General features: G+C 42.3%; 2 protein-coding genes and 1 non-coding gene across 3 annotated transcripts; all 3 read right to left on the bottom strand.

Moving 5' to 3' along the window:
• Window positions 1-448: 448 nt before the first annotated feature.
• Window positions 449-2,341, bottom strand: rps27.1 (ribosomal protein S27, isoform 1). The gene is made up of 4 exons (XM_086178055.1): window positions 2,289-2,341; window positions 1,628-1,736; window positions 1,435-1,545; window positions 449-682 (listed from the first exon to the last, which is right to left on the bottom strand). The coding sequence occupies exons 1-4, from the start codon at window positions 2,292-2,294 to the stop codon at window positions 654-656; spliced, it is 255 nt and encodes an 84-aa protein (XP_086034181.1). The 5' UTR covers window positions 2,295-2,341; the 3' UTR covers window positions 449-653.
• LOC147216087 (small nucleolar RNA SNORA35) lies at window positions 791-920 on the bottom strand. Its single transcript, XR_015109197.1, has one exon. It is a non-coding gene; the product is annotated as a small nucleolar RNA SNORA35 (small nucleolar RNA).
• Window positions 2,342-6,221: 3,880 nt separating the features above from the next.
• On the bottom strand, window positions 6,222-12,190 carry lrrc71 (leucine rich repeat containing 71). The gene is made up of 16 exons (XM_086177581.1): window positions 12,112-12,190; window positions 11,601-11,732; window positions 10,814-10,909; window positions 10,295-10,370; window positions 10,117-10,191; window positions 9,854-9,922; window positions 9,588-9,747; window positions 9,418-9,501; window positions 9,264-9,338; window positions 9,005-9,118; window positions 7,827-7,890; window positions 7,659-7,732; window positions 6,884-6,913; window positions 6,677-6,788; window positions 6,459-6,550; window positions 6,222-6,350 (listed from the first exon to the last, which is right to left on the bottom strand). Exons 1-16 carry the CDS (start codon window positions 12,188-12,190, stop codon window positions 6,222-6,224), a joined length of 1,461 nt encoding a protein of 486 aa, XP_086033707.1.
• Window positions 12,191-12,369: the final 179 nt, after the last annotated feature.

Here is a 12,369-nt window from a genome sequence, read left to right as displayed (position 1 = left end):
GGTTCTGGAGGTCGAGTTGTAGTCGGGCTTTTCTGAATGTGTTTTTAAATCCATCAATTGAGCGATAAAAAGCAATGTTTGATTCGCAGTGCAAAAAATGTAGTTTTTCTACATAAAAAACATTTGAATATTCATTAAATCCTATGTTGCCAGGTGTTTGGAGCTCCAACAGGAAGCATTCTCCCTGCATGTGTGAATACTCATCATTTTATTCCAAGCTGAAATCTATTTGTTTCAGGTTGAACCAAGTTTCTCAGACTTTCCTTTGCAGGATGAAAGTGACCTATTATTTATGTTCTGTAATCTAAGGCTTCACTCTGATCATGTCAGCATCTCTGTAAAATTAACTCATGTTGTGAATCTGAAAGTTACATTCCTAATAAATACAATGCTGAATTGAATGTGCTAATCTCACGAGCTCGGCGAGACAACACACACACACCATGACTTTAGTCAAAACAATATTTAATAAAGAGAGACAGGGTTGGAGGGTGGATTCACAGCAGCACCCACACTTTCAACAAGCCCGGCAGAAATCCATCCGCTTTCCTGTCGGCTCTTCGGATCGGACGAAGCCGCCATCCTGAAGGCAGGGGCCACGGATATCAACCAGTCCATCCCCTCCTCTCCCCATTTCAGCTCCGGCTGAACCGCTAGTGCTGCTTCCTCCTGAACGAGCAGCCTGTGACAAAGAGAAAAGGTCAGGAGTGCAGACAGAAACCAAACGACAAACTTCCTCCCGCTCGACCGAAACACGCCGCCTGCCGATGAGTCACGGAAGCAAACGTAAACTTGTTCTCAGTCTTCGAAAGGGCGAGGCCACTGGTCTGGCCCGGCCCTTCTGCAAACTGAGGTCCATCTGGCACCGGAATGAGATTGGAAGTCCACAGTGTTGGAGGTCCAGTCACTTGGCAGTGCGACGGCCGAGGGTAAGTTCATGCCGGCTCCTCACCGATGTGGAATTCCAACAGATCCTCCAATCATAAGTCTGACTTTCATTCGGCTTAAACATCAAGACCTAAGTTAGCACTTAACAGGTTGGTCAAGATGATCTGACTTTGAACAGGGGCAGAAACCACACAATCTGGTAATATTTGATAGTCTACAAGGGTTAGGTTCAACTGCTTTATATATTAAGTTATGGGATTTTCCCCAAATGCCATACTTGTGAAACAAACCATTATTTCACTCTTAAAATATAGAATCGGCCATCAGGTGTAATCTATGTGAAAATAAACGAGAGCTGAATCTGTTCTGCTCTTAAATACTACCCGGGAGGAGCAAGTATTATTTTGGAAAGTTCGTGTTTTGGGTGATGTGCAGATCGCTGGGCCAGAAAAACAACAGGTTGCGATCGCTGCAGAATGGCTTGCCGTGGCGATCAAACCCAACAAGCCAGCGCTTTTGGGTAGAGAAACGCTGGGACACACTGACCCTCTGTGAGCCGGGCTTTGCCTCCAGTGGGCTGACACAGGACCGTGGAGCAGCCCACGCAAAGCACCACCGTCTGGGCATGGCTGAACACTGTGGTGATCTTATAGCATCCTGGGGATACAAACACACACGGTGGGGGTTAGTCAGTGCATTGACACTTTCAATAGTTATTCACTGTGATATGAATACTCACCTGGACATTTCACATCCATGAAATAAGAGTTAGGACTCTGAACGAGACGCTTCTTCTTGTGCCTCCTCTTCTCCTCCTCGGGGGATGGGTGCAACAAGTCTTTTGCGAGCTGCAAAGGAACGCGATTGAATTAGTGGGGGGGAGATGAGCCACGATAACGCCACGATGTCGTGTTAACTTTAAGAATGTTTGCATATTTATCTTTGCCGACGATTAGCTGCTAAATGTCGTGCAGCTTCGTCGCCCCAGGCTTCTCCGTGAGGCCTTCATAAGATAACGCAGCTAGCGCGTTAGCATCTCCCTCAGCGGGGCTAACCGTCCAAATACACCGAGGAGCGCTGCCCATACTATTCCGTGTCAACACATCCGAACTCAAAACAAAGAAAAAACAAGTATCTGTCAGTGTTTCGCGGTGCTCGGCCAGGATCCGGCCCCGTCCTGGCACCATGTTTGCGGTGTGCGCGCAGCCATCTTGTGACACAATGCGCTCCAATGTGCCCGAATATTTCCGTCAAAGAGGTGCCGACGACCGGCCCGATCCACTTCTAACGACCGCGCCCCAATCACGCTTTTTATATTAAACGTGTTCGAAACCCGGTTTCAGGGTCACAGGAACGATAAACACTGGAAAAGCGGGCGGTAACGATCCGCGGATACTCACTGGCATGTTGGCGAGGAAATAGCCGCTGCCGAAAAGGAAGCATCACCGGAAGCCCAAAGCTCATATCGGTAGTTTGCCGGAGCACAAAGCGGATGTGACGACATTAACAAGGCGCGGCAGCCATATTGGTGAGGTCGAATTGTATAAAAACATTCGATGCATTATGGATGACACAATATTGAGGATAATATTTGTACTTTTTGTGAAGACAACATTGAGACCACTGACCATATATTTTTCTCATGCGAGAAAATTAAAGGGCTTTTGGGCTAAAACTCAAAAATGGGTTAAAGACAATTTTCCATCGTCACCAGTTTCCTTCTCAAGAGATGACATAACATTTGGTTTACTTTTAAGCAACAAAAGAGATGAACTATGTGTCAATAATATTGTAGGCCTGGCAAAGTTCTTCATTCACAAAAACAGAATGCAAAAGTGTTCCCCCAATTTTACGTTCTTTATAAACAATTTTAAAGTTATATAAAAAATCCTTAAAACTTATGGAAAAATCCCCAAACCAAAAAATATACAGTTTGATGTCTGAGATTCCTTGTGAGCCACCAAGTTAAATACATGTTATATTCCCCTTGCAGGTTTTTTTTAAATTTCATTTTAATAATCTATCTATTATTTAGTTATTTTCTTTTACTTTCTTTTTTGTCTAGCATAAAACATTTCTCACAAACCTTTAACAATGGTCACTTCTGATTACATACAGAACGAATGTCCTTATGTCCTTATGCATGTTTATTTGTAAAAAAAAAACATAAAAAGAAACATTCGATTCAGTCAAGATATGATGGTTGAACAACAGCATAACATTTCTTTTAACCCATATAGCTTAATTAAAAAAATATATTAAGGAGCTTATAGAAAGAATTTCGGACGTGCTATGTGAATACTCGACATCTATGGGAAACACGTACGGGAGCACCATATAAACCATTATCTTTAAAGACTGACTTGATAGTTTCAGTCAAGTGCAGATATTCCAAATCAAAGTTCTAAATACAACAGCAGATCAAATGAAATTGTTTTACCTTTTGATCCGATCTTAAAATCCAGTCATTCTTTTTGTCCTAAAAGGGAGCTCATCTTACCTGCACCTGACAGGTATAGTTTATTTGCTCAGTGTATAGTTGTACAAGTATTTATAGATAATAAATCAGAAAATATACATATTCATATCCACCTGTTTAGATGACCAGTTGTTAAGTTTATTGATTTTTGGATGTTTATGTGTCCACATGTCTTGCGATTGCAAGTGAAATAAAGTGATTTTGATTGTGATTTGCTCTTGGCTCAAGTTACTGGTTTGAAACAGCGGTAAAAGAGAGGGGATATACTGTTGCAAAGTATCCAGGAGGAAACAAATCACATGTTAATTATTTTATATTTCAAATTCAAAGTAATCTTGTGTCCAAAACAGTGCAAGACCACTGAGGGAGTCTTGTGTGTAATCATTTGATAGGAATAGGGAATGTAAATAACAAATAAAAGGCCACCATCGCAGTGATGAGTGGAAAAGTTATTTAAACACGACGAAGACTCAATCGCACAAAAATGGCTAAAAATTCAATACAATACATACAAACACGAGGCAAGAACATTAATAGTGTACAAATATTTGAGAACTAAATGTTCCCATGAGCCTTTGCAAGCATGCCCACACCAAAACACACCTATTTGTGAGCTCCTACAAAGGCTAATTTATTATTATTATTTTATTCACAAATCTATATACACAACAAAACTGTTTAGCCAGGGGAAACGCAAAAATATAAAGATACAAAAATTAGACAGTCCTATAAAGAGGAGATCTAAATTACTTTCCTTGCTGATACACAAACACTTAAAAAATTAAACACATTTTTCCAAAATAAAATTTGTTCGTACTGCCTTCAGATTCTGAGGACTAATTCTAGTGGTGCTTAGTGATCCACTTGCTGTGATGTTTGCTTTGCTGTTCAGCCATTTCCTTTTGTGAATATGAAATTTTCCCAAGAGCAACACAAGTTGTACAAAAGAAACTAAGTCCTTTTCCCTGGTGTGGACTTCATAGGAAAGAAAAATGTCCTTAACCTGCAGTTGCAGCGTGAATCCAGTCCTCCTGTCAATAAATGCTTGTACATCTAACCAAATAAGTACAAGCAATAGTAAAATAAATGTAAAATAGATTCTACATGTATACAACAGAAATCATCTGTATTGCTGGGTGTATGTTGCGTGCAATTTTATAAAAAAAAAAACCTTTACTTAATTGTTGAGACAGAATTTATTACTGGTCAGACGTATTTTATTGGATTTTAGTATTCTATTTTTCTAGCTTGTTTCAGTTTATGTGTAGCCTAGTGACCCAGAATTCAATTCTACACATGAACGATGAAATGTAAAGTTTTATTTCTGATTGCTAAGTATTTATGAACAATTCATATGAAAACATAGTTAGAAAGAGAGGAGGAAGACAAATGTCGGTGCAGTTCTTTCCTGGTGTTTCTCCCCGAATTTTCAATAAAAAAACATAAAGAAATTCCGACTCCCTGCAGAGAAGCAGCATTTTGATAGCAGTGACCAAAATCCTCCACACGAGGTCGCTGCTGTTGACCCGCCCCGTAAGTCTGTACGTTCGTGTTTATTTTAAGAACTGGTTGAACTATTGAACCTTCTATAATAATAAATGAAATTAAGTATTGGAGTCAACAGCAGACTTCAACTGTTTATGAGTGTGTTGTTGTTATCTTACACATCACAACAGTGATGTGCGGTAAGGTTCAGGGCTGGTGAGGCACGCCTACCGTGAGGCAGGAGAACTGCGTGCCTCAGTGGCTCTTGGCAGCCGTTTTATGAACACTCAGCACAAGAAACTAGTAACACATAAAGCTGTTGACATAAAACAATTACGTTCATTTTGCAAAAGAGTTTAAATATTTTAATAGCGACATACAGAGACAGTAAGGAGGTCTTAGTGCAGAGATTGCCAGCAGTCAGCCGTCATTGCCTCCATCTTCATTGAGGCTCAACAGTCTGCTGCCTCACCCCATGTCCTTTCCCAGTATTTGAACAGTAAATGTGAAAATCCAGCCATTTTGAATTAAAAAAACGATCTAAAACTGGTGAAGTTAAATGAAAAATACATTTATATTTCCATAGACAAATATTAACTATCAGCTATTATGTATAGATAACTAATAAAATAATTTTACAGACAACTCTGTTGTCTCTATTGTCACTGAGTGTATGTTGTCATTTTAGTTGTCTATTTTCACCCTTATTGTCTTTTTTCCCACCATTCTGTTGTCCATTCTTATCCTTGATGCTGTTGATTTTCTCTTCGCTGTCTATGTATTTGTGGATGTCTTTTACTTTTGCTATTTTCTACTTGTCTTCCAACTATGTCTCTAGTTGTATTTATATTCATATTTATTGACACTATAACTGTTACACTGCTGTGAAAAAAGAATTGCCCCAATGGGTATCAATAAAGTTTATCTTATCTTATTGTGCAAATCGCTGATGAATAACCATTGAATTCGTTTTTTTTATTTCACATTTTTTTCCTTTCCAGGATTGACAAGTGAGGCACGGCCTCTCCTGCCTCCCCTGACTGCACGTCGCTGCGTCACACGCTCGACGGTTAAAAAAAAAAGCATTTATGGTGACGAGAAATCATGACAAACTATCTCTAAATGCTCAAAACATTAATAAAATCATGCAACTAAGTAAACTTGTGCATTACCATTTCACATCCATAGAGGAAAATAGTTCTCCCATTATATCACAACTTTTTCACTCCCTTCTGCCCTCTAGATGCGTGGGTTTCTTCTTCTGTGAGATCATAGCTTGAAGAGTTTTGGATTTCTCAAGGAAACAATGACATGCATGGATTTCATACCCAAAAAATTTAAGTATATAATGTCAAAAATAACGTCTCCTCTATGCAGGGTGGACCCCCAAGCCCTTCTCCTCGATCTGCTCGGAGACGTTTTTGTGGAGGGGGTCTCTGAGGGCCATCAGATTCTTTATCATCACGTAGGACTCGCAGTCTGGAGGGAAATTGTTCCTCTGCTCGTGTGTGAGTATGAGAGCGAGAGAGAATAGGATGAAACAATTACAGAGCTATTGTACTGTGGTAACTTTTCCTCTTCAGGAAACACTGGAAGTGACACCCACCTCCAGGCAAAGACGCATCAGGCCTTTGTCCTCGGTCTGCGTCTCCAGCGACTTCAGGAGCAGAGGCAGCGCCTGCTCCGTGATTTTGTTTCCTACGCAAAGACAGACAGTGTGTTTCCCCAATGCAAGTCGGAGAGAGAATACAGCGACAGTTTTACTTCACGGGAAAAACATTCTTTGAGCGGCGTTTCCAGATTGACCAAATAGCGGTCACCGACCTGCCAGGTTGAGCGAGACCAGGGTTTTGTTTCCCGGCAGGATGTACGCCTCGTCCCTGTACTGCAACGCCGGGTCCAGCAGAGGATGAAGAACGTCCACCGTCTCTCCCTGCTGGCGGTGGAAAGAAGCGCACGTGGGGCATTGAATCCCTCGCTTCCTCGGCCAGCCCTTAAACGTGGCCCCCAGGTAAATGTTGTAAAACAGACCTCGCTCAGCGTCAAGCACGATTTATCCTGCTGAAGAGCACAGTGAGGACGATTTCATTCATATAAACCTGCGATTGACTCGGAGCCCAGACACAGTGAAAAGCAAAGAAACACAACAATTGTTTTCAAAAATCAGTTGCACACAGTATACAGATAACATATCGCTTTAAGGGAAGTGCGGGTTACTATCGCCATGGTTACAGACACCCCCTCCCCATACATAGCACGGGCTGGTACCAATGTGAGTCTCCCTTTTCCTTTTTCAAATGGACCACTCGTTTCCAAAAACATGGTTTCCCACTTCACACCGGTCCGTCTGGGGTGACCTCGGCCCGCAGAGGTCGGCAGCGTCACGGCCTGTCGCTGATTTATTGCGGTGTTTGTGTCACCTGGTGGACTCTCAGCCTTTATCCTTGGATAAAGGCCTGTTAACTGTGTTTATTGCTTGCCATTCACGGGTCGCTGTGGAAATCCTGAAGGGGTTCGGGGTCAAGGAGCATTCAGTGTTGAGTTTTTCTGCGCTCCGTTACCCCAGACTATTGCAATCCTCTGATAATGAGATTATTGTCGTTTAACAGTAAACTCCTTTTTTAAAACACATCAAATCCGGAATAACCATTAGAAATGAAATACATTGTCTTTGTACTACCAGTTCACCTTAATGTCTCTAATTAAAAGAAAACGATTGCGCTGAGGTTTATTCACATTTTACAAAGGGTTTCAGTCAAAGTATAAATACTTATTTTGCAAATATTAAGGAGACTATTTCTTGTACCTCCTGCGCTGACATCTGTTTCAGTTTCCCCGCCGGCTTGCTGCCTTTGGTTTGACGTACACTTTGATCAGCAGCTAGAGATTGGAAGAACAAGAACAGTAAAAACAATCAATAACTTGGCTGCCTGGGCTGATAAAACACGAGTTAACCGGTGAGAAAATCAATCACGTTTCTTGACGGATGCGACGTTTTCTTTGTTGGCTGTTTGCCTCTCTGATTTTCTCAGCGCTTCCTGCAACAAAACAGAGTGAAAACCGAGAGATGAGGTCAGCCGACACCGGGGAAGAGCTGGGGATTTACCTAGAAAGGTCACCGGTCGATCACATAGAGACGCCCAAACATTCACCCTCTCACTCACACATATGGACAGTTTAACCCTCGTGCGATCTTAACATTGTGTTTACCCCCCTTGTCCTATGGGGCAAAAATGACCCATAAGACAATCTTCGTACCCACATGGAAACATAAACAAAAAAGAAGTATCACTTTTTCTAATTATGGGGTCTCTTTAGGAAAAGTCATAAAATTTCGAGTTGGTAAAAAAAATAGGTTAAGGTTGTTTTTTCTACAGCTAAACATGGTAGTGGGTCACTTTTGACCTGCAAGACAACACAAGGGTTAAAAGTCTTTTGGGACTGCAGAAGGATGACGGAGAACCTGAGGAGAACCCAGGCAACAACATATAATATTGCTCCAAATATTAACATTTTAAATGTGAAAATTATAAATAGATAGATGGATAGATAAGATATATTTTATTTCATTCTTCTCCTTTGGGCTTTTCCCTTCAAGGGTCGAAACAGCAAATCGATCTTCTCCATCTAACCCGATTCTCTCTATCCTCCTCTTTCACACAACTACCTCACTACATCCATCAATCTTCTCTTTGGTCTTTCTCTAGACCTCCAATTCCAGCATCCGTCTACCAATATATTCATTATCCCTCCTCTGCACATGACCCAACCATCCCAGTCTATATCCAGAACATCTAACATGTGCCGCCGCTCTGATGGACTCATTCCTGATCCTATCCATCCTGGTCACTCCCAAAGAGAACCACTTATACACATTTCCTGTGATATATATATATACATACATGCAAAGTAAATATTTTATGCATATTGTTATATGTTAGTGCTTCGGCCTCACGGCATGAAGGACCCGGGTTCGACCTTTCTATGTGGAGTTTGCATGTTCTTCCCGTGTCTGCATGGGTTTCCTCTGGATTCTCTGTTTTCCTCCCACATGCCAAACACATGCAGGTGGTTACTTGGAAAAAAAAAAGGAAAATTGATCCTGATATTAAAATGTTTTCAGTGTCGGTACCAGCTGTGACACACAAACACCTTCTTTTTCCCAGTGGCCTTGCTTTCCCGTTTGCTGGTGCTCAGCGACGTGCAGCTGGACACGGAGGGAAGCTGGTCTGGAGGAGACTGGTCCGCATCTGCTCCCGGGGATAACTGGGAATCAGAGGGAGGAAAACAAAAAGCACCTTTAATGTGTTTTGGTTTTTCACTGTCTAAAAGCCAGAAAATGCACAATTCGTTGTTTGCGGTCTGATTAAAAAAAAAAAAAAATGTTACAATTCAACTCTGTGATACATACAGTCTGCAATTTCTCCAGCAGCAGCCTCCTCCTCTCCACTAATTCCTCGTGAATTAGAGGAAACTCACTCAGAACCTGAAAGCGAAGGCAGTGAGGGGATACATCAGATCACGGGTTCGGGCCCAGGATCAGGGGATTTCACTATCATTGATACCGAAACTAGCTGAGCAGCCCCTGAGTCTCCAATCTGATTGTTGGACAGCGACAGGAACTGCAATGTTCGGTTCAACCGCAGGCCCTGAAACACAAACGGGGTAAAAACATTTTTTAAAAAATCAACTGAGGCGCCACGCGGAGGATACTTTCACAGGCTCCGGATGATACCTGTGCAATATACGTGGCTCCCGCATCGCCAATTCTATTGAACGCAAGGTTGAGTGACAGGAGCTTCCCGTTTGCGGAACGGGCGGTCGAGAGGGCGGCCCCGATCAGACGCGCGCCCTCGTCTCCTATCTGGTTGTTGCGCAGGTACAGGTGTGTGAGTCTTGACCAAAGAAAGGCACAACGTTAATTTGTCACCTGTCGCATCTGGTACTAGTCGGATCCCACCTTGGAAAAAAGGACGGTTGTACTTTCTCAGGGCGACTCACGGGCTGTCTTCGGACAAAAGGATGTGGAAGCTCTGCCTGGGAAGAGGGTTGTGTTCAAATCTCATAACCCTGTGAGCAAAACAACATAAAAGAGATTTTACCATTCAAGACGCTGCCGTACATTTTCATTTTGACACTTTAACACCTGAGCTCTAATTTGTTTTCCCCAGCCTTCAGCTCGAGATTCATTAACTACATTTCTGGAAGCTGCAAAAAAAAAAAAATACAGTCTCACAGAATGAATGACAGTAGAATCCACTCACGTTAGGTTGGGGCATAAAGATAGCGTGTTCCCCAGGGAAATTAGCCTTCGATCTGTCAGTCTGGCCTGCCAAAACCTGCCACACAGTCAGCAATATTACACAAATAAACAAAACCGTGGCAGATTTACCCCCCTCCTCGGGACAACGGTGCACGTCTCCCCGGCGGCTCATTACTTACTGAAGGCTCTGCAGCTTGCTCAAGGAGGGGAGCATCTTGTTGAGCACGCTGACAATCTGCTCATCGACCGTCCATCCTGTTTATCCACCACAGATTACAGGACAGTTGGTGAAGAAAACATTTCAGAGAAACTGAGATTTTTGCACATCTGACACCTCTATATTATTGATGAGGCTTTTTTTTTTTGTTCCGCCGACAGCTTTATTGAAAGTGAAACATAAAGCACAGGGGAATAAGGTCCAACCATTTGCAATATTCTATTTCATTTGTTGTATTTATTTAAAAATATATAACAAAAAGAATCACCTGAATTGCACCATCAAAATTATTGGCGATAATTGATTAAAGTAAAATATCATGAGTGAATTGCCTGATAACTTTTCATGATATGTCAGTCATTCATCATCTTTGACTTCCATCCTGCACGCACCTCAGGAAGCCATATGAGATAAAGGAAACACAGATACAGAATCGGAGGACATTTGTACCCGTATTAGTCCTAGTCTGTTTTGTTCTTACCGGAAACCTTCAAGCTCTTGGGGCTGTGAGGGTCGTCACTCGCCAGCGCCACCTGGACGCAAGGCCTGGCCCACTCTGAATGAATGTCCTCTGCGGCTGTAATTACTAGCATTAGAAATCATTGAGTCTCGAAAAAACACATTTTACGAGTACGTTCTGACATACTTGTACATGTCTTTTTAGTACTAATGGGCACTCCGAGAATATGGTAACGTTGGTTATGCCTCCATAAGATAAGAGAAGAAAGACTTTTTTGATCCCACATTGGGGAAATTTGTTTGTCACAGCAGCATTAGAGGGGGAAAAAAGTCTGCAAGAGGGGGGAGAATATGTTAACAGGATATAGATCTAGATGAACTCTATGTTCAACATACACAACAGAAAACCAACTATAAAAAATATAGGGATGGACAAAGTTCAAATAAAAGTGTTTTGGGATGCGTGTGAGCAGCATCAGTGCTCTGCTAACTTGCAAAAAAAGTGTTTATGTTCTTGTTGAACTGAATAGTCAGACAGCCACATTACTGATGTGTCTTCAGTACAGCTGAACAGGAGTAACAAAATACTAATAATCACTTGTGAATCATTTTAACCCTTTAACATTTGAGCTCTAATTTGTTTCCAAATGATTATGAACGAATATTCTAAATATGAAATATGTATCAATGAAACCATTGCAGTTCTGGACCCAGATTGGCTCAACTCCTGATCTCCCCTTAAGTGCAATCTAGAAAATAAGCTGCGAATAAGTTATTGACTTTTTTGGCTGCTTTGGTGGGATGGTTACCTGCCCTCCCTCCATCGGGTCTATAGCAGGTGGCGTTTGATACCACGGACACAGCCGGAGTGAGTTTCACGTCCATGAGGGCGCACAGGTTTGGGAAGTCGACCTCCACGTTTCCGCAGCACTGATACTCAGCTGCAGAGAAGGGATGGGGGGGGAATGGGGTGCAGGTGAGGTGGGGATCAATGCCGCCTCAATGAGGCTTTCTGCAAAAAAACGTTTCTGATTTAAACACATATTTGCTGCATATTTCATAAACTTTGCATCTGTTATAAACGACTTTCCGAGCGTGAAATCTTGTAAAAAAAAAATGGTGGTACGAAATTTTGAAAAATGTGAAACTCTTAAAAAGTTGAAATAAAATGATTCAAACTATTAGCAATGCGGAAGTGGAGTTTACTCATTGTTTACATCCAAGGGCTGATACGAGAACGTGACGTCATGACCGGAAGTAAAATAAAACACGGTTGTTAGCTTATCTGTAGCTGGAGGAGCGGCTCCCCGGCGGCCCCACCTGCGGTTTTCGGAGCCTCCTCCTCGGGCCCGGCGACCGGCTTCTCCACCTTGTCTTTCGACTGCTTCTTTTTAGACATGGTCGCGTCCTGAGCTCGTCCGTCGGGTCCGTTAACGGCGCGGAGAGGCGCTTGGCGTCGGCGTTACCGTGGTAACGGATGATACCGCGAGACTACGCAAATCACGAAGTCAGTGGGGAAGGGGGGGACAAATTAGCAACGCTAATTGCTACTTTTGCTAATTGACAAATTCAAACTTA

The sequence above is a fragment of the Fistularia commersonii genome, chromosome 30, assembly GCF_037954325.1.
Source record: "Fistularia commersonii isolate RoL2024-O1a breed Wild chromosome 30, RoL_Fcom_v1.0, whole genome shotgun sequence".
Lineage (NCBI taxonomy): Eukaryota > Metazoa > Chordata > Actinopteri > Syngnathiformes > Fistulariidae > Fistularia > Fistularia commersonii.
The sequence above is the reverse complement of the archived record's forward strand: the minus strand, read 5'-3'. Positions and strand labels throughout refer to the sequence as shown.

What these genes read in the sequence shown, in the direction of transcription:
- lrrc71 (XM_086177581.1), bottom strand. Translation starts at nt 12,190, where the DNA reads ATGTCTAAAAAGAAGCAGTCGAAAGACAAGGTGGAGAAGCCGGTCGCC. An exon ending in AACAGATGTCAGCGCAGGAG is followed by an intron (nt 6,914 to 7,658) that starts GTACAAGAAATA and finishes TGTGCTCTTCAG; the next exon opens with CAGGATAAATCGTGCTTGAC. An exon ending in TGATGCGTCTTTGCCTGGAG is followed by an intron (nt 6,351 to 6,458) that starts GTGGGTGTCACT and finishes ACACACGAGCAG; the next exon opens with AGGAACAATTTCCCTCCAGA.
- rps27.1 (XM_086178055.1), bottom strand. An exon ending in CATGGATGTGAAATGTCCAG is followed by an intron (nt 1,546 to 1,627) that starts GTGAGTATTCAT and finishes TTGTATCCCCAG; the next exon opens with GATGCTATAAGATCACCACA. An exon ending in CAAAGCCCGGCTCACAGAGG is followed by an intron (nt 683 to 1,434) that starts GTCAGTGTGTCC and finishes TCTTTGTCACAG; the next exon opens with GCTGCTCGTTCAGGAGGAAG.